The sequence below is a fragment of the Haliotis asinina genome, chromosome 3 (assembly GCF_037392515.1).
Source record: "Haliotis asinina isolate JCU_RB_2024 chromosome 3, JCU_Hal_asi_v2, whole genome shotgun sequence".
Taxonomy (NCBI): Eukaryota; Metazoa; Mollusca; class Gastropoda; order Lepetellida; family Haliotidae; genus Haliotis; species Haliotis asinina.
This window is the reverse complement of record NC_090282.1, coordinates 17380237-17399890: the sequence shown is the minus strand read 5'-3', so window position 1 is coordinate 17399890 and position 19654 is coordinate 17380237. Positions and strand designations below refer to the sequence as shown.

Below are 19654 nucleotides of genomic sequence, written 5' to 3'. Positions count from 1 at the left end.
CAACGATTTCACCGCCCTTAGCAATCCTGGTAAAGTCATGTGATATGTGTATTTCCTAAACATGCACTACCCGGACAGGGCAGGTACATGACGCCTTGACGGTGGGCTGTTATAGTATGGAGGGGAACACACCAGCTATTGTATACTCCTATTGGGAATAATCACCAGGTACCCTTTGATGCAGTAAGGGTACATCACATTGGCGATCACTGGGAAGACTGATGTTAACTGCTGATTGACCACAAAACTGAAAGGTTTTTGTAGAAGCTGTTTGTATAGCAATATTTTATGTATTTCAGTGACATTCCGTGACACAGATCTCTGACAGACTAATATAGGTGATGGGCCTTTGGGCTAGACACATCTACTTCGCTCTCGCAGGTAAGTTCAGTGTTCGATATTTCAGTGACATCTCGTGAACACATTCCTTGATAGACTGGCAGGTGTTCACGCTGCGCCTGTGTACTCCTTAGCTCTGACAGGTAAGAATCACTGCCACAGAGACTTAGTGCTCACTGAGTGTAGTGATATTTTTCCGGGCTGTTCGTGTCTACACTTTAATGGAAAATAACAATGCATACCAGCTGATCCTGTACTTTTGTTATAGGCGTGGCAGCAGCAGAGGTCTACAAACACACTTCTCTATTGGCCGGGCCAGCCCCAGGGTACATCACTTCCCCATCCTGGCCTGTCAACTACCCACAGTAAGACCACATTGTCTTACGATTTATTTTAAAATACTTTTCCATCATCTTAATGATTGTCAATTTAAAGTTTCCCATACACAATGTGTGTTAGCTGTATATATGTGTTGTCTGTGTTTTAATGAATGGTACAATTAACTAGTGTTTAGATTACTGTTATCTGCTATCTTAACAATGTATTCTGTGATCTGGTGTTTACTATTCTATCTGAGTTCAAGTCCTTCCATTAAGCATTAGTTTGGATGTTTTCGTACAAATTAAGCAAAATTGAGATCCATCAAGTGTAACATTACGAGAGACGTAATAACAAGCCGCTAAAGGACCATTAAATTCCAGTTGTGTTGTACTGTGCACTAACAGCAGGTTTCTCAACATTCAGACCTGACAATAGAAACGGATGTCTCTGGCTCTAAGATAATGACATAATCATCTACCCCAGTAAATTAGTCCAGGCCTGGCACTTATTTTTCTAATTGTCCGGAGTTGGTGGAAGAATTCTTGTTTGGCCAGGTTGGAATAATGGTCAGTCATCTTGTCATTTTTGGAGTGTCGTGTGTTGGTGAATACTTCAGGGTACACTCATGGTACGATGTTGTGTGATGCCTGATTATATTTTATGTATCCCAGTAACCACCTGGAGACGTGGACACTGACGGCGATTCATCCTATCTACGTCATCGTAGTACAGGCTGTTGCTACTCACATCGAGCAGGATCCGGCGTGTAGATGGGATTACGTCCAAGTGCATGACGGTACGTGGAGGAGCATGAGTTTACTGACGGTGCGTGGGGGTACATGACTCGATGTGCATGGGAACTGACTATTGCATTAGGCGAGATAGGTGGTGCCTGACGTATAGACAAATGGCGGCACGAACAGGTGCATGACAGTACGTGGAGGTGCATGACGGTACGTGGAGGTGCATGGCGGTACGGCTGACACTATGTGATGGACTGCCCAACAGTCATGTCGAAAGACTACAAGTTAGAATGCACGTGGAATTGACACCTAAGACACATCGCTGGTTTTCCTTATAGAGAATGCTGTTTTAATTTTAGCGTTTGTCAGATCGGGTGTGATATACGTAATAAAATTAATAACCAACTGGTGACGTGGGATGACAGATTATATTTCCTTCGTCATATAAACTATGTAATTCTCTGGCCAAGGTTCAAGAATTATATAACTCGGAAAAGATAATCTGTCATTCACCGGCACTCTTTGGTTGTTGTCAAATTAATCTATGTATGTTTTGGTACGTGGCGTTAATAGCAAATATATATAAGATGTTTTGTATATGATAAAAAAATATAAATTTTAAGACTAGATCCAATCAGATTCAGAGACACATTATCAAATTGCCTTAAATGAATTTCATGGGTACAAGGTCCCGAAACACAGACAATAAGAGTGTTAAAGATTGTCTGAAAAAAAAAGAAAGTGTTTCGGCACACAGAATCACTGACAGGCTAATGGACACGAAGCTCGCATAGGATTGTGCTCAGATGTAACCACCTTTATCACAGTGTACAGGTGTGGACAACATTACTGTATGTCTGTACGCTAATATTTGCCTACATAAACCACTGCTTACCACCTTACGACACTGTTCGCCTCCTTTCACTACTCTGCCTCCTTATACCACTATTTGCCTCCTTATACCACCCTTCCTGATTACACTCCTATTTGCCTTCTTACGCCACTGTTAACCTCCGTCCATCATTGTGTCAGACACAACTGGTTGCCCTATGGCACAGTGGTGCTGACACCACAGTTAACCTACTTCCATCATTGTAACAGACACTACTGGTTGCCCTATGGCACAGTGGTGCTGACTCCACAGTTAACCTACTTCCATCATTGTGTCAGACACTACTGGTTGCCCTATGTCACCGTGGTGCTGACTCCACAGTTAGCCTCCTTCCATCATTGTGGCAGACACTACTGGTTGCCCTATGGCACAGTGGTGCTGACACCACAGTTAACCTCCTTCCATCATTGTGGCAGACATTACTGGTTGCCCTATGGCACAGTGGTGCTGACACCACAGTTAACCTCCTTATAACAGTATTTGTCCATTCATCACTGTCTACTAGATCCTCAACGATCTAGGTCTGCAACGATCCGGTTCTCTCCATCGAATCTGACATACTAGTTTCGATTTTCGATAACCTCACTATTTGGATTCCATACTTGAATACCTACTGAAAATATTTCCGCACAAACGGAACGCAATTGTGACTCCAACTCGAGCAGTTTCGAGCACTGCAATAAGGGGAAGCCTGACTGGTTATCGCGGGGCTTATTATTCATTGAGAATTGTTGTTAGTAGACATTGCCTATGGACATCACGCTAAAAGCCGTCTCTGAGAGTTAAATGAAATCTGACATTTTTACTTGTATGAGTTATCGAATCGAAAGGTCCAGTATCGAAACTCGAATCGAGGTCCTGGTGAATGGTTGGAGCCATACTGTCTACGTCTTTATCCCTTCCCTTTATTGTCGATCCCTTTATGCAAGTACTAACTTCAGTACACCTCCATCTGGTGCCATTAATCACAGTTTGACTTGCCTCTGCATGTGTTTATGACGATATGATCGCCTCATGGACCTGAGGACCTGGTATCACAACCATGCGGTAGTGCTTCACAAACACAGGCTCTGTAGTTGTGCCTCATAATGTCAGTCACTTGATTGTCTGGTACAGACACGATTAGAACGTCGTTAGCCGTCATCTTGCTGAGTGCAGGTTTATACAAACAGAATATCCAGAATACCAGCGTTCGAAAAACCTGACCGGTGGTGGGGTTAAAATTTGGACGTGCAAATGAAGATATTCATCATGGTTCTTGATTTCACATCATTATTAATTCATCCATAACTCTTAAATAAACATTTAGTCTGTTCTTGCATTGCAATAGGTTGGGGTTTTTCAGTATTCCATAAGTTTGGATTTAATTATACCAAGTAAATTCATATTTTTGTGGAGAGGTAAGTTTTGGTCAGGGCTGGCAACTTTTACATCTAACTAGTCCTGCGGTCTGGCTGAAGCTTTTGGGAGTTTCATACCCCAAAAATATGATGCGTATGGCAGAGATTTCGTTTTTTATATGGACAGGGATTTCTCTTAATTAAACTACTGCTTACTGTACAACCAGGCCCGTCCACGCTCAGTCCGCCACTCGGGAGGTTCTGCGGCTTCTCGCGGCCCACGCTCAGCTCCTCCGGTAACAATCTGACCATCCTGTTCACCACCGACGACACCCGCAATTATGCCGGATTCAAGATAAAATACTGGTGTAAGTGCATCTTTTCAATACGCTTGAAGAAGGGCCACCGGTCTGTCGACAAAGTATATAGTATCTCAGTATATGGAAGAGGTATTAAATGGCTAAAAATAAATATTTTCCAATATCAACAATGAGTCGATAGCAGACGTCAGGCTTGTCTGTGTCATTCATAAAAATGCATATTCAAACAAGGCGAATCTCAAAGACCCATTACAGCAAACGTAAAGCAAGAACATACAGCTAGCGATCTCTGCTCAACGTCAGGATCGGCGTATGAGAGAAAATGTATTGTGTAAAAATATTATGTATGCTGTTCTTTGAATTAAGAGAAATAACGTTGACGTTGAACCAACTCCTCCACCAAACTCTGAAAAAGTATCGGTAAATGGGTTTTTGTCCCCTCCAGAACGGCATTTCAAATCTTAAATTCACGACCCGACCTTAACGTTGTTTGTGACAGATGATGTCCCTTTGTTACGACACCTGTTTGTTCACGTTGCTATTGCAGGTAGCCTGAGGCCAGATGTGATTGTGAAGGAGCCAAACTCCCACACCGACAACGTCATCGCGGTGGTCCTTGCCACCATCATGTTCTTCACAGTGTCGTACTTCGTCATCATCTCAACGTGTCGTGGTTCAACCAGGAGGGAGTGGTTGACGACAGGGTTTAGGTTCTCCCAGGAGAAAGTCTCGGATGACTACCATCAGTGCATGAATCTTATGGAGCTTCGCAAAGATGACACTCGTATGACTGAAACGGAAGCATAGCTGTCAATAAGTGTTACGTGTTTCACTGTTGTTGCCCTCTGTAGACACCTGTTTATCCAGACTGTATTGTTTCAAATAACCATCATCCAGATAAGCAGATCATGGCATGGAGTAATGTCCCTTCGTTGATACATGTGCTGGATGCTGTTTTTCCGAAATTTCGGGGTTTGTGATAATTTTAATGTATATTGACGGAAACGTTTGACATTTATATGAAATCTGTATCGGATTTTTTCTAAAGCTTTCGAGGTCAAGACAAGTTTAAACGTTTATGTTTCATTGGTGATTTAGGACACAACTCCTGTGCAGCTTTTACTAGATAGTGCAGTTCTTGAAGAGCATTTAGAAGTTGGACGAGCATGTGTGCATTTTACCCTGTGTGGCTAACATACTTTATTCTTTCAATTATATGAACTATATCTGAATACATTACACGTTTTATAGAAATCTACGTCATTTTATTCTCATATACACCACGTCTCAGAGCTAATTATTGCTCCTTCATCAGGTGAAGTAACTAATTTTACGGAATAAGTTCAGGTGGATTTACCAATGAAGGTTCAATTTGCTGCCGCCTTATAACCAGTGGATCGATTCAGTTCACTTCACAATTTGATGATTTATCAATCAATCACACAATGTGTATTGTTGACAAAGTGGTGTTTGAATAAAACTTAACGGTTTCATACCATTGGTCTGCATGCTGCAATGTGGAATAAACTTCTCATCGATGTCCAATGTGTGACACGTTTGACTTGAACCCAAGGAATTCAAGATTTGCTGTATTTAAGGCTTTAGCGTTGCATAAGATGACTGGAAGGGTATATTATGAGGACAGAATATATTAATTTCACATGTCACTAAGACTCCAGTTGAAAGTTTAAGGGAAATAAGGGACTGTCAAAATGTATAATGTATTCAGAGAATAAAGCGTTGGTCTAAGTCTGAAAGTGTAAATAATATACTCACGTAATACACGGACGCGATGGAAACATATCATCCTTGACGACCTATGTAAATCAGTGCTCACGATGTCAATCCCTGGGTTGTCTGTAATCGGCGAGTCAAACACCGCCGATAAACATTGCTGAAATATTACGGTGTCGCACAACGGAAGCATTATCATGCCTGCAAGGTTATAAGAAATGTTGGAGAGCACCATTTTGAGGTGAGAAACGGCCGTGTCAACTGGATTAGGAAACCTGGCTCAACTTACTTGATAAATGACGTATAACTGTATGCTGCAGCACAGGTGTAAGATAACACCTTCACGAACGTTCAGGTTACGGATGACCTTGATGGTGTGAAAGGTGACGCTGTCGCCATGTATAATCCCGCTCGTTACACCCACGACACGTGTCTGCATCGCCATTACAGCATATACCGGGACGGCCACGCCAGCAGCATTCACCGCCACTGCTTTGGACCATAAGAAAATAAATACTATCTGCATTCTGATGATTTTCTGTCTTCCAATAGGTAATGTGTGTGGTTCGTAAAGCTGACATATGTAAGGGAACAACATAATGAAGAACTGTGTATGTGCGACACCGATTCGCCACCTGGTCCTTTTCGATCAACTGACTTGTGCGTCACAGACAACAGCAAATGGGATGGTGACGCAGCACGCAAACATATTATCTGGAAGGACAATACGTTGAGTGAGTGAGTGAGTTTAGTTTTACGCCGCAATCAGCAGTATTCCAGTTATATGGCGGCGGTCTCTAAATAATCGAGTCTGGTCCAGACCATCCAGTGATCAACAGCATGAGCATCGATCTGCGCAATTGGGAACCGATCACATGTGTCAACCCAGTCAGCGAGCCTGACCATCCGATCCCGTTAGTCGCCTCTTACGACAAGCATAGTCACCTTTTATGGCAAGCATGGGTTGCTGAGGGCCCACTCTATCCCCGACCTTCACGGGTCTTGCAACTGAAAGAGTATATATATAAATATATCTCCAAACTATACACGTACGTTGTGTGTGTGTGTGTGTGTGTATCCAAACTATACACGTACGTTGTGTGTGTGTGTGTGTGTATCCAAACTATACACGTACGTTGTGTGTGTGTGTATCCAAACTATACACGTACGTTGTGTGTGTGTGTGTATCCAAACTATACACGTACGTTGTGTGTGTGTGTATCCAAACTATACACGTACGTTGTGTGTGTGTGTGTGTATCCAAACTATACACGTACGTTGTGTGTGTGTGTGTGTATGTGTGTGTATCCAAACTATACACGTACGTTGTGTGTGTGTGTATCCAAACTATACACGTACGTTGTGTGTGTGTGTGTGTGTGTGTGTGTGTGTGTGTGTGTGTGTGTATCCAAACTATACACGTACGTTGCTATTATTACTAGTCTTAGCGAGTGAGTGAATTCACGGGGTTTCTGTAATCTCATGAACACTAGCCAATATTACATCTGACACATATTTTTTTCACATTAATACGTTCAAAACTAAAAAGAATATTCGACATTTAGGTCGGTTTGTTTTTCTTATTTTTATCTTCAGCTACTTGTATTTAAAAAATAATAAAAATATAACATTTTTTAATATTTTAAAGTTGAAGGCTTGTCAAAACTAATAACAATACAACTGAATAAAACTTCACATATAGAGTTCTATTGCACGACGTATTACCATAGACTTAATGACTCAGGTAATTCTACACCATGATCTTAAACCCTTTTAATAAAAACGCGACTAACGGGATCGGGTGAACAGGCTTAGACTTGATGGTTGACATATGTCAGAGAATACAAACTGCCTAGATGTATACTGTGCAGTTGATGACTGAATTGCCAATTTCATTACTTACAGACCGTCTCCATATATCTAGAATATTGTCGTTAAACAACAAACCGATCAAACATTAAAGACCGCTTCTGTGTCTCCAGTAGGGTATCCACCGTTGTGAGAAAGTCCACATAATGAATTGTGAACGTCTTTAATTTCTGTTTGGGCGACAAACTAGCTGGACGACATATTTACTTGGTAACAGCAGGTTATATAATAATAATATAATAACTTATTCATTACTCAGACAAAATGTCCGATAACCATGGCAACTGAACCATACTGTTGGAGTGAGTGTTAATCGCCGCCATGATCGCAGCATCATCGTTCGGGTGGGCGGTAACCACAATAACAGGTTTCTGGCGCAACCAAGGGACGCAACTCTGCACTGTGACACAGTGACACCTGCCCTATATATAGTCTTATGTTAAGACATGCCATGTCTATTTCAGTTATTAAATGTATCGAATGTGTCTGGTGACATAAGGGACAGATACCTTAATAAAGCACATACTAGGCGTGGCATGTCACGAAGACAGTCACGTACATACCGATGAGGATCATCGTACATAAATATGAAGAACAAATAGAAACATGATCCCAGATGGACCTCCACCCAGCGTCCCACATATCTTAGTAATGTAACTCCCTATAGTCACCGAGTATCGATATCAGAATATTGAACTCACACAGACTGACGAACAGTTCAAGATGGCGGCCAAATTGTCCGTGGTGGGGAGTCTGATGCTGCTTGCTGGACTACTGGCTCACACCGTCAGCTTCTGCAGCCCGTACTGGCTTGTAGTCAGCGGGGTGGACTACGGCTTGTGGCAGATCTGTGTTGGGAGATCCTGCGTGTCTTTCCTCATGGACGAGGCGATGCTCACAGGTTAGTTCACAGAGTCCTCATCATCAGGTTCAGTTACAGTTATATTATATTCTTAATCCGGGAAGAGTGTAAGCAGTATACGCAAGGATTCTCCTTTCCCGTTTGGTTTACGATGATGACCCAAGATATATACAAGAGCCTGTTGCAGACAAGTTGTGGTACCCAAAGGTTAAATGGCCATGGGGTCGCCCTTGAAGGAAGCGCTCCCAAACCGGAATACATATAACGAGGGCGACAAGCACTGGTCGCGATACAATGAGTGAGTCAGTGAGTGAGGTTAGTTTCAGGCCACCTCTAACAATATTCCAGCAATAGCACAGCAGGGAATGCTAGAAATTGACTTTTTGTGGGGAATCGAAACTGGTTCTTCGCTTTAACCTCTAGGTTTTCCCCTCGGCCCTGGTGGCCACCGTACAGTCTCTGCTGAGTGTATAAATGTGATATCCATGCTATAATGTGGTATCCCAACAGTACAGCGCGGAATTGACGGACGAAAGAAAACATGAATTTGACTACAGGATATGAACAACACATTACAAACGTTACTTTTGCGTTTTCAATGATGATAGTTTCTTAAACAACTTTCTTGGTGGTGTCTGTCATGCCTATGCATATGCTGTAGATCAGGTGATGGAATGTGATAATGTGCATTCACCATGGATTTACGGATTATTTGATGCTTGTACAAAATTTCTGTATTTTTTTCCGTTTCTGCGGTTTCACCCCGCCGCGACAGATAACAACTATTGCGTTTTCAATGATGATAGTTTCTTCAACAACGTTTTCGGTGGAGTCCGGAAAATATCTGAAAGCTGTTGGGTTTTAGTAAATAATAAACATGAGTACTATTTATATATATGTGGCAATTCTGTACAATGATAGAATTTGCAATTCATCGGTCCGTTTCTCACTCAAACGGACTGTACACTCACACACGTGGACACAGAAGGGTGATAATCCTGATTGTGATGATGTAACCTGTTTCGTCTGGCCTGACGTCAAAACATAGTCTTAATTTTATAATAGTGGTTGAAAAATTAACGTTTCGAAATGAAAAAATATATAGATATAATTTATAACGTTATTGGACTTGCAAAATATATACGTGTAAACCCACGGTGTAGTACCAGGATATTGTACAGCAAAATGTCCTTTGTACCCTGTTCCTTCTTGTGTTGCTAGGATACTTCCACGCCGTACAGGCCACGACAGCTTCCGGTCTTTTGTTCACCATTGTGGCTTTTGTAATATCCGTGATCAACGCCAGAGCCCCTCGTCCCGCACTCAGTCTCGTTCCAGGAAGTTTGGTGCTCATAGCAGGTATCCTTTATTTACCTAACGTTGTTATTACCTGCGTCATAGAAGGTGGTAGGTCAGTTTCTCCCCTGCAGCAACTACTAACCTAACAGTACAGGATGCGAAACATACAAAGTTAAACTGGCAAGGCACTTCAGCGAAGACAGATATTTGCTTTTCCATCAGCTATGAATTCGTTCACCGACACATCCATGTTGGGTCCTTTGTGATGTCATACACCGACCCATTACTACTGTCGCCAACATCAGAACTAACCTGTATATGTTTCCTGTTCTCCTTGAAATCGATTGATTTTCAGATGTTTTAACGACTAATCAAACATCGACTTAAGGGAAAAGAAAACGTTAAAGAAAGAAACTTATAGTACAAAACTACCTCCAATTGTAATACACATAAAGACATATTTTCCCTCATAGATTACTGAGGACTTTCCTTTGAGGTTGACACTGCATTCTGATTGATAAATTAGACCCAGATGCGTAGCTGATATAATAGTGACCAGCTTAGAATGTGAAAATCAAAACCAGGCAACTTGATATTGGAAGTACAACGGTAATGGGTTCATGGGTATGTGGCATCAAAGATGGCATAGGTGCAAAAGCCCACAAATTGTTGCTTTTTATAAGTTGTTCGTATTCACATCAGCATGTTTCTAGTCACAATACAAGATACAGAGTTACCCATAATTATATATCCCCTCAAACTCATTTAAGTGAGATCTTAGTGCTGGTTGTCCCTACACAGAGATCTGAGGGACATCCCATGACAGGTCCTGTCAGGTGTACCTTTCATCAGACTCATCAAAGTGTCGCTCAGATATATTGTATAATTACCCATTCCCGAGAAGCTCATGTCACGGGACATTCGGAATGCCAGTTAATGTCTGCCCGTCTGATTCCGAATGCCAGACATTGTCTGTCCGTTTGACTTCATTTGGGGTGACATTTGTAATGGAAAGAGACTTTCTGTAGTCCTTGGTAAACGCTGCCTCCTGTGGTCCCTGCAGCGCTTTACACCTTCCAGAATATTAAATCTTAGGTTTAGACTTGAAATCCTTGAATTGAGAACTTTGTCAACATGTTTTCCAAAGTGTAGCCTGGGATGGAGGTTGCCATTTTGAAACCAGTCTCAATCACGCTAAAGAAAGCTGCAAGCTGTTTGGATAATGTCCAATTACTGTCAGGAAGTTCAGCATTGTTCTGACTTGACCCTACTGGATGTCATCGGGTCTGTAGACAGGCTGCGTGTGATTAATATGCTTTCTCCTGATAACGGAGTGCATTGCCCCGAACTAACCCATGTTTGTCAAAAATGTCCATGAATAAATGTCTGCATGCTACTTATTCACTGTGTACAAGCTCCCGACAGAAGGTTTGAGATACCCAAAGTCGATCACTGACAGGTCGCAGTAACGGACCCTCATATATTGCCGACTGCCCTGTAAAACATGGACAATCTCTCAACTCAAGCGACGACTTTACAGAATGCGGCTTACCCTTTAGGCGAACATCTGTTACAATTGTCTTGCTTTTCAAGCTAAATACAATCTGTTCCTCGTGATAGTCAAGACTGTATTTCTTTTTTTCACTGACTATATATTTTCTTAAAAGGACTGTTGTGTTCCCAGTTATCCAGATTGGAGTCGGTGTCCTCATCTACGCCGTGACGAACTGGAGCGTCTCTACGTCCCTGGGGTGGGCCTTCTACCTGGAGTGCGGAGCGATCGGGACACTCGTCCTCGCTTGCGTGCCGCTCTTTATTTCGGCAGCAGTGACAAGGTCCAAGTCCAGGGCTGTCGATCTAACTGTCCGTTTTGCCGACGATCCCAACAGACCTACGACCGAACTGTGACAATAGTTGTGTGTGCGTTCCGCCCTGGGAAGGAAGAGATGTATATAAGATACAGTGATAATACATCCATGTGCACCCTACATCCAGCTAGACCGACGACGAAACCTAGGGTCTAGAATTTCGAAGCTCTCAATAGCTGCCAAGACAGTCGTAAGTGCCAAACATTAACATTAACCTGCGACTATCTTTTGTCTACGAGAACTTCGAAAACCTAAGCCCAGGACTATTTGTAAGGAATAAATCATCTCTGGCGTTTCTTTACCCTGGATTTAGTGAAGATGATTGAGAAGAAACATAGTTTGCTTGATACACTATCAAAACCACGATCTATAGCTTGTACATATTATAAACAATGCGCTGTCCAACATGAGTGTATTTACATGTTTAAATGGAAGAGGAATAATTTGTTTGAGTGGCATCTGAAAGTTGCTAGTATAGAGATGCCACAGGTTTAGGACGACCAACGTCTTCATTTTAACAATTGCGACGTTTCGGTATAAGTCCCCACGCCGTTTTCAAGCATATGGGGGACTGATGGGGTACACCAGTTTATGTACCAGATAAAGTTAACGGTATAAGAACCCATTGTTAAATGAGGAAGTTGGTCATCCATAAAGTTGTGTCATTTCTGAAGCGCAATGCCAACATTTACCTCTCAGGCATGCTTACAAATTCATTTATTACCTTGGTTTTCATTGAATCGATATGAGTTACATTACCTACCCACAGAGTTTAATTAACAAACTGTCGGAAATTAAGAGTGATGGCTAAAAGGAAGGATAAATATTTGACAACAGATCTTCCAATTTTCTACAAGAAGAAGAATGCATACTTTAATTGTTTTCTCTTGTTATTCTGAAGATTCTTTCAGTGGATAGAGTACCTTGTGTTTCTCCTCCCAGGAACGCTGGTGCAGTATTCCCCAAAGCTGCGTAAAAACATACACATTCGCAACTCCCTGCTTCACAAATATACTCGAGGTCAGTAGGTCGCTAACCATGTGACCTTGGGCTCTTGACCTCCAACACAACGATCACGCATAACCTGTCCATCCTAATTCACTGCTGACTTATTTATTTCGTTACCATATGCATAGACATTAGAACGTTATCACATTTGATCTTTTGTGTTTGTGCATCAACGTAAGTATGATCTATGTAGTTTTGGGTATATTTTGTTGTGTTTTATTCCATTTTCATAAAATATTTCATCTCAGTTAACAAAAATAACGTACTGCCACTTTTGCGAAGTCCTCACTATGAGAGATACTTTTGAGCAGAAAAGTGTTGCTGAGTTCCAGTGTCACGTGGTATTTATGACATAATGAAATTGAAGTTAGGGTATTGATTTTCGCCCCGTGAAGTAACCGGGTGTACCGGGTCATATGTGGTGACCACGTTGATCGGGTGGTTACGACTGGCGATTTGTTTGTCGTTATTGTACCCCATCGGCTTGGATACCATTACTCATGAACTTTTCTGGTGAATATTGGTAAGTGCGCAGTTAAAGAAATAAACACATTTCAACCTCCAATATAGAATATCTTTTTCCAACTAAGCGTTTTACTGAATTACCATAGTAGATACCCGTGTGGGAGTACATGACCATCTATAAAACAATCAGACAAAGAGGAACTGTCTCATGTAATTAGTGTTACGTCTGAAGGTACATACTTGAGGATACATGTCCCTCCAGTTGACTATCAGACCAAGAGGAAGAGTCTCACGGAATCAGTCTGTGATCTGTACCTGCTTGAGGATGCATGGAACTCTATCAGACTTCCAGACAAAGAGGAACTGTCTCATTTAATCAGTCTGAGATCTGTAGGTACCTACTTGCAGAATGCATAAGGCCCTGTCAGACTTTCAGATAAAGAGGAACTGTCTCATGTAGTCAGTCTTGGGGTAGGCAGCTACTTGCAGGATACATATACATGACCCCTATTAGACCATCAGACAACAGGAACTGCCTCAACTGAAAAAAATGTAGGCCTTCTGTGCGATTATCAGACATATCTCATGTAATCTGTCTGAGGTATGTAAGCATCCTCCTGAGGAAATATAGGCCTTCTGTGTGACTATCAGACCTGTCTCATATAATCTGTCTGAGGTATGTAAGACCTGTTTGAGGAACTATAGGCCTTCTGTGCGACTATCACAACAAGAGGAAGTGGCTCAGTCCGAGATCTATACAAGCACCATATTTAGACTGTAATGTGAAGGCAGATTTAAATTCGAATTGCTCTTCTGAATCTTAACACTTAGGGTTATGCATGGCAGGATTGATAGATATGCGCGGTGGCACATGTGTTCCACTTAATGCGGAAGATGGTATTGTCGCACACGTGCATACATGACTGGAATAAAGCCATGGATGTCTTCTCCGTAATGAGAAATGATTCAACACTATCATTGCTTGTGCAATTCTCTGTGTGGAAGGTATATAGTAGAAGTGTTTGAGAGTGTGGTTGCTATCAAGAATGTCACCTAGAGACGATTCCGGCGGACGTCCACAAAACAGCAGCAGCCTAAATGTCACCACTTTTGGACCAGGTACAAACTATACACCGAAACCGCCAGAGGAAATGACAACAAGTTCTCGGAAACGGTAAGAGTCAAATCCTTCTCACAGCATTCACCTCAAACATGAGTAGTACTCAACAGTCATGAGGAAATTTTAGATATTCTTCAACTTTTTCCGAGTATTTTATGTTGAGTCTATTTCATGAAGTAAATATGTTATACAGGGATATAAAACGTCGTCTTGCTATTTTGATGACATAGCCTAGGTGTAATGGTTTGACGTCAAATTAAGTTTATTGCACTTACATGTCGATGTACACGACTCTGCTTGTGTGGCTGTTGGAATCTGTAATGCCCCTGTTTACAATGGACATCATCCTAAGATGTCTCAGGTTAGCATGGATACTTTACTCTCACAATACCACTGACATCGCGCCGACCGCTACCAGACAAGGCAACATGAAGTACAAGTGTTTACCCTATTTTATGCTACACGACCGGGCTCCAAGCCACCTATACTTCACTCTGCGCGCAAACGTTGTATCCAGTTGACCATTGACGCTCATCCAGACAGTGCAAGATAAAGCCGTTTTTACCAACGTATGATTTGCGGATTTCACGTTGTAAACGATCGGTAAGTTTAGTTTGATGCTGCACTCAAAAATAATCCAGTACGACAGGGTTCTGTAAATACGGCGAAACCTAGACCAGACAATCCAGTGACAAACTGCAAAAGCATCGATCTACGCAAGAGGAATTCGATCACATGTGTCAGCGAGCCTGTCCACCCGATCCACCTTAGTCGCCTCTATACGCCAAGCATGGGTATCTGACGATGAATTCTAACCTGGATTATACACCCTCAGACACACAATAAAATGTAAATAGTTTAGCTGGGGTACTGTTGAAACAGGTTCAGGAAAAATGTGGTGGAGGAATGTCTGGTCTCCATGATGTCATTTATATTACAGGTTCAGGATAGGAACTGTCAATGTAAAGAAGTGTGTGGTGGCGGCATGTCTAGTCTCCATGATGTTCATAGTGATGTCTTTCCTGGTGGGACTGGGTGTCCTGTTTGTGGAGATCCTCGATACCTTCCAATCCTCACGAGCCATGGCGTCCCTCCTCCAGTCCGTGTGCACAGGACTTGTGTTTGGAACAGGTGAAGTCATTTCAATAATACCAAACATTACCAAAGAGCATCAAATATTGTCAGCTCCGGCAAATGTCTTTACCGTTTTTAGGTCCGACCTACTCAGCCTTGGTAGGTCCCGGGGTAGAATAGGCCTTCAGCAACCCACGCTTGCCATAAAAGGTGACTTTGCTTGTCGTAAGAGGCGACTAAGGAGGATCGGGTGGTCAGGCTCGCTTACTTGGTTGACACATGTTATCGGTTCCCAAATGCGCAAATCGATGCTCATGTTGTTGATCACTGGATTGTCTAGTCCAGACTCGATTATGTACAGACCGACGCCATATAGCTGTAATATTGCTGAGAGCGGCGTAAAACTAAACTCACTCAGCCTTGGTAGAACCTGTCAGGACGTTATTGTCTTGCTGTAAATACATTTTGTGAAACAAAATAGAGTGGGTAAACAAAACATGGTCAGATATCAAATGTATATCAAATGGATTTACTTTTTTAGGAATAACGATAACATTGGTTACGAAACATATGACGTCACAGTGCAGTTAAAGATAACTGCCAAATACTTTGAATTGTTTTGTTCATAAGAACCTAAACTGGTCCAACACAAATATGCATAATATAAACTGCATTTTCTGTATCATCACAAAACAATAAGCATTTTTTTCAAATATAGATATGGATGGCCCTAAATCGTGTATCCCAATTTCTCGCAGTGTCATTTAACTGATTTTGTATTCATCTTACTCATTATATTCAAGTCTCATGTTCTAATGAAAAAAAAATCTGAAAATTGGTTTCAGAGAAATTGTACATAAATCAAATGTAGTGGAGTTGTCACACTATGAAATATTTACATAAGCAAATTCACATTGCTGGAAAGACATACTTTCAAAAATCACACATGACATAAAATGTGATTCACTCAGTCCTTCTCCCGGGTAATAATGGCAATCACTGTCACAGGTATGTTTGCCACAATTGTCATCAAGAAAGTTGGAGAGGGTCACGTGACCACTGTTGGCGGTCTGTTGGCGGGAATAGGATGTGTGGGAAGCGCCTTTGCCCCGTCTCTGCCGGTGCTCATCTTTACTGTCGGAGTAGTTACAGGTGAGCTGAATAATGTTTCATATCTCTTCTTGACTGAAAGGAGATGGTGTATGTGTCTGCAAACGGAAGGTGTCCATTGGTCCATATATAAGACCGTTGCCTTTCAAGCTCACTCACTTTCCCACACTAAACAGGCTGAGAAAGAGTTATCCCAAATATGTCATTATAAAGACGTTCAGAAGAGTTCTATCCCTAATGTGGAATCCAGTCATAAACCATTCGGAAACAAGATCGCTGCTAATTTTTTTTCAGATATTGTTTCAAAAATCAAGACAAGACAAAACTGTTTAGTCGTCCCAGACTCTTTACACTAGTGTTTATGTGCAGATTTCATTGAGCACATCATAGCCATGCTCATGGACTGAATGTCTAACACAGTGACTATGATTCAATGTCATGTTTACATGACGCCCTCTGAGTGGCATTGTAAGAGTGATTGTGTTAATCTGCCAGGGTCGTCTGATGTCGTCATGGTGGTCGTGATCTTTGTGAACGTCTTTCATCAGACGATCCACAATTCGTTCTCTACAATTGAGCCAAGAAGGTTTGAATCAAACAGCAAGGGTGTAGACTTGGGCTGGAAGACACTCTGGGAAGATGGTTCATAGTTTATACCAAGCACTTCCTGATTATCTGTATCTACGTGATTTTGATACTATTAACTGTTTTGTTCTATACATCCGAATACCACAGTAACACACTATTTATGCAGCGATTAGCAATGTCCGGCGGACCTGAACATATTTTAAACGATACACATTTATACAATTACATAATTTTGTTTTCCTTTCTCTAGATTATTAAGAGGTGTGTGAGTTATTTATCAGTTTGGATAAAATTTGCTCCCACGCCTGAGACAGTTTAAAGGTAACTTTGCTTTAGAGGTCGTGACCAAGTCGTCCAAGGCCAAAATTGTAGCTCTTTGAATCAGCGGGTTTGAATAAGCATTTGAATCCAGGTTCGCCATTACGATGTTTCTTTATGGTAGTGTTGGTCATTGATCGCACAAAACCTACGGTAACCTGACTTCGGACTGACATTCCGAGATATATTTGAAGTACTCTTCATATCCAACATTTAACCCAAATCACTCGCCTTCTGGCTGTTTGCAGGATGTGGACTGTGCACGTTTACCGTGGTTCCCTACACAGTAACAGGACTGATGTTCAACAAAAGACGGAATCTGGTGTTCGTTATTGTCAGTATTGGCCCCGGCCTTGGCGGCTTCATCGCCCCATTCCTCAACACAGCTCTCATCGATGTGTTCGGCTGGAGGGGTGCCTTCCTCGTCCTGTCCGGCCTCATGTTCCAAGCGTGTCCAATTGGAATGCTTCTGACAGTGCTCAGTAAAGACATCCAGAGAGACAAAGAACTCAAGGCAAAAACGAAAATAGCATACAATGATATAAGAGAAGATAACATGGTTGTCACTAATTTACAAGACACAACTCAGATGGAGAGCAGTTCGGTAGCCTATGACAATGTGACTTTTGTAGATGAATATGGAAAAAGCAACAGCAGCCAAGAAGAACACAATGGCCAAATAACCAGTACTTTACAGATATCCAATACTGAAGAATGCAAACAGGACTCCAGTATTTCTGAAATGAAAGACACGAAGCAAAAGAAGGAGTCTTTTATAGAATCCCTTCATTTGGGCTTATTTAAAGACTTTGCATTTATTGTTTTAGGAATGTGTCTGTTTATTCTGATGAGTCTGTTGCCTTCAATAAACTTTTTCTTCGTAGACATGGTTATGTCTAGAGGATTTGATGCCCAAACTGGATCCTATCTTCTTTCCCTTATTGGACTATCCAGCTTGGCAGGACGCTTCCTCTACCTCTTCGTCCGACCTATGGTGAAGGTGTCACAAGTGACGGTGTTTGCTACTATGTGCATGTTACTCTCCGCAAGTCTGCTACCCCTAGTGTGGGCAAACACCTACCCCACCCTAGTCGCCGCTGTCGTCTCTTATGGCGTTCCCCTGGGGTCGTGTTCAGTGGCCTATCCCACTCTCATGTATGCAATAGCAGGACCCAAACGCTACGCATCGGCAGTGGGCTATTGTGAAACGATTTGTGGTTTGGGAGCATTCTTAGGAGGCCCCATTGCAGGTAATGTATTTAGGAATTAGTCAACGTTTAATAATAAATAATAAACATCTCTGCTGTATTCATATTACCGGGGTGGTTGGGTAGTTTTGTGCTTAAAGCGTTCGCTCTTCTCGTCGAATATCCAGGTTCGATTCTCCACATGGGTACAATGTGTGAAGCCCACTTTTGATGTTCCCCGCCTTGGTATTGCTGCAACATATTTACATAATCATTTCTTTATCTAAGTAATTACTGGTTGCTAATGCGCTAAAAGTGTATGAAGCATGAACTTTATGAATCAACACAAGTACAAGATCTTATTAGTCTTGAAGAATCTGTAATCGCGTAAATATCTACAAATTTACCAAGGACAGCGATGGATAGTACCAACTCTTGAAATTGATATCCTTTAGTTTGACTGATATGAGCCAGCTCTGTTGTCCTTATTTTTACATTTCACATTGCTTTATCTGTCTTATGCTGAAGTAATTACATATTGTTAATATGTTAGAACTAGCATTAAGCATCACCTTTGTGACTCGCCACAAATTCAGTATTTTCGTATCCTGAATAATCTGATATATTTTAACGCCCCGATATCTATAAAATGATTTTATTTACTAGGGACAGTGAAGGATACCACTAACTCATACGATGGAGTTGTGTTGACTGCTATGGCTGCCATGGCTGCTTGTGGTGTAGCTTTCTACATTGTCGCAATTCGCCAGAGATGTTCACAACACCTCAACAAGGAAACAGTCTCCACCCACCTGTGACCATATACTGCTGAACACTACGCCGTCGATGTTTTATGCGGATGGACGAGAATAGATTCAATAAATAAGATGGTGGTCCACGAGTGTGTGTGTATTTATGATTTTATGAAGTTCAGAACACTTTGTGCCAGTTTTTAAACAGGTTATGGCAGTCTGAGTGTATTTGGTTTGGAAATGAGTAATAAATAAATAGCTGATGAACATTAACTGACCTACGTTTATCGATCTTGTCGCACTTGTCGCACCGGAAGTACGATTAGATTTTGCACGTGGGTTCTACCTGTGAAGCATCACTTTGGTGTCTCAAGTCGTAGTATTCCTAACCCGTGAAGATCCGGGTAAGAATTGATCTTCAGTAGCCCATGCTTGTCGTAAATAG

The 19654-nt window shown here is 41.8% G+C and overlaps 3 protein-coding genes across 4 annotated transcripts; all 3 read left to right on the top strand.

The window, feature by feature from the left end:
* The first annotated feature begins 31 nt into the window (after positions 1–31).
* On the top strand, positions 32–5712 carry LOC137279272 (CUB and zona pellucida-like domain-containing protein 1). 2 transcript variants are annotated; one of them, XM_067811779.1, is made up of 6 exons: positions 32–168; positions 300–381; positions 608–704; positions 1332–1456; positions 3863–4003; positions 4503–5712. In XM_067811779.1, exons 2-6 carry the CDS (start codon positions 342–344, stop codon positions 4760–4762), a joined length of 663 nt encoding a protein of 220 aa, XP_067667880.1. In that variant the 5' UTR covers positions 32–168; positions 300–341; the 3' UTR covers positions 4763–5712. The 2 variants fall into 2 exon arrangements, with proteins under 2 accessions (XP_067667880.1, XP_067667881.1); XM_067811780.1 differs by having other exon boundaries at positions 38–381; positions 4503–5707.
* Positions 5713–8281: 2569 nt separating this feature from the next.
* LOC137277568 (uncharacterized) lies at positions 8282–11627 on the top strand. The gene is made up of 3 exons (XM_067809362.1): positions 8282–8459; positions 9642–9779; positions 11404–11627. Exons 1-3 carry the CDS (start codon positions 8282–8284, stop codon positions 11625–11627), a joined length of 540 nt encoding a protein of 179 aa, XP_067665463.1.
* A 3499-nt stretch (positions 11628–15126) lies between these two features.
* LOC137279271 (monocarboxylate transporter 6-like) lies at positions 15127–19355 on the top strand. The gene is made up of 4 exons (XM_067811778.1): positions 15127–15311; positions 16263–16406; positions 17519–18520; positions 19124–19355. The coding sequence occupies exons 1-4, from the start codon at positions 15179–15181 to the stop codon at positions 19273–19275; spliced, it is 1431 nt and encodes a 476-aa protein (XP_067667879.1). The 5' UTR covers positions 15127–15178; the 3' UTR covers positions 19276–19355.
* Positions 19356–19654: the final 299 nt, after the last annotated feature.

What these genes read in the sequence shown, in the direction of transcription:
- LOC137279271 (XM_067811778.1), top strand. Translation starts at nt 15,179, where the DNA reads ATGATGTTCATAGTGATGTCTTTCCTGGTGGGACTGGGTGTCCTGTTT. An exon ending in TACTGTCGGAGTAGTTACAG is followed by an intron (nt 16,407 to 17,518) that starts GTGAGCTGAATA and finishes GGCTGTTTGCAG; the next exon opens with GATGTGGACTGTGCACGTTT. An exon ending in CTTAGGAGGCCCCATTGCAG is followed by an intron (nt 18,521 to 19,123) that starts GTAATGTATTTA and finishes TTTATTTACTAG; the next exon opens with GGACAGTGAAGGATACCACT.
- LOC137277568 (XM_067809362.1), top strand. Translation starts at nt 8,282, where the DNA reads ATGGCGGCCAAATTGTCCGTGGTGGGGAGTCTGATGCTGCTTGCTGGA. An exon ending in GGACGAGGCGATGCTCACAG is followed by an intron (nt 8,460 to 9,641) that starts GTTAGTTCACAG and finishes TTGTGTTGCTAG; the next exon opens with GATACTTCCACGCCGTACAG. An exon ending in AAGTTTGGTGCTCATAGCAG is followed by an intron (nt 9,780 to 11,403) that starts GTATCCTTTATT and finishes TTGTGTTCCCAG; the next exon opens with TTATCCAGATTGGAGTCGGT.
- LOC137279272 (XM_067811779.1), top strand. Translation starts at nt 342, where the DNA reads ATGGGCCTTTGGGCTAGACACATCTACTTCGCTCTCGCAG. An exon ending in CATCTACTTCGCTCTCGCAG is followed by an intron (nt 382 to 607) that starts GTAAGTTCAGTG and finishes CTTTTGTTATAG; the next exon opens with GCGTGGCAGCAGCAGAGGTC. An exon ending in TTACGTCCAAGTGCATGACG is followed by an intron (nt 1,457 to 3,862) that starts GTACGTGGAGGA and finishes CTGTACAACCAG; the next exon opens with GCCCGTCCACGCTCAGTCCG.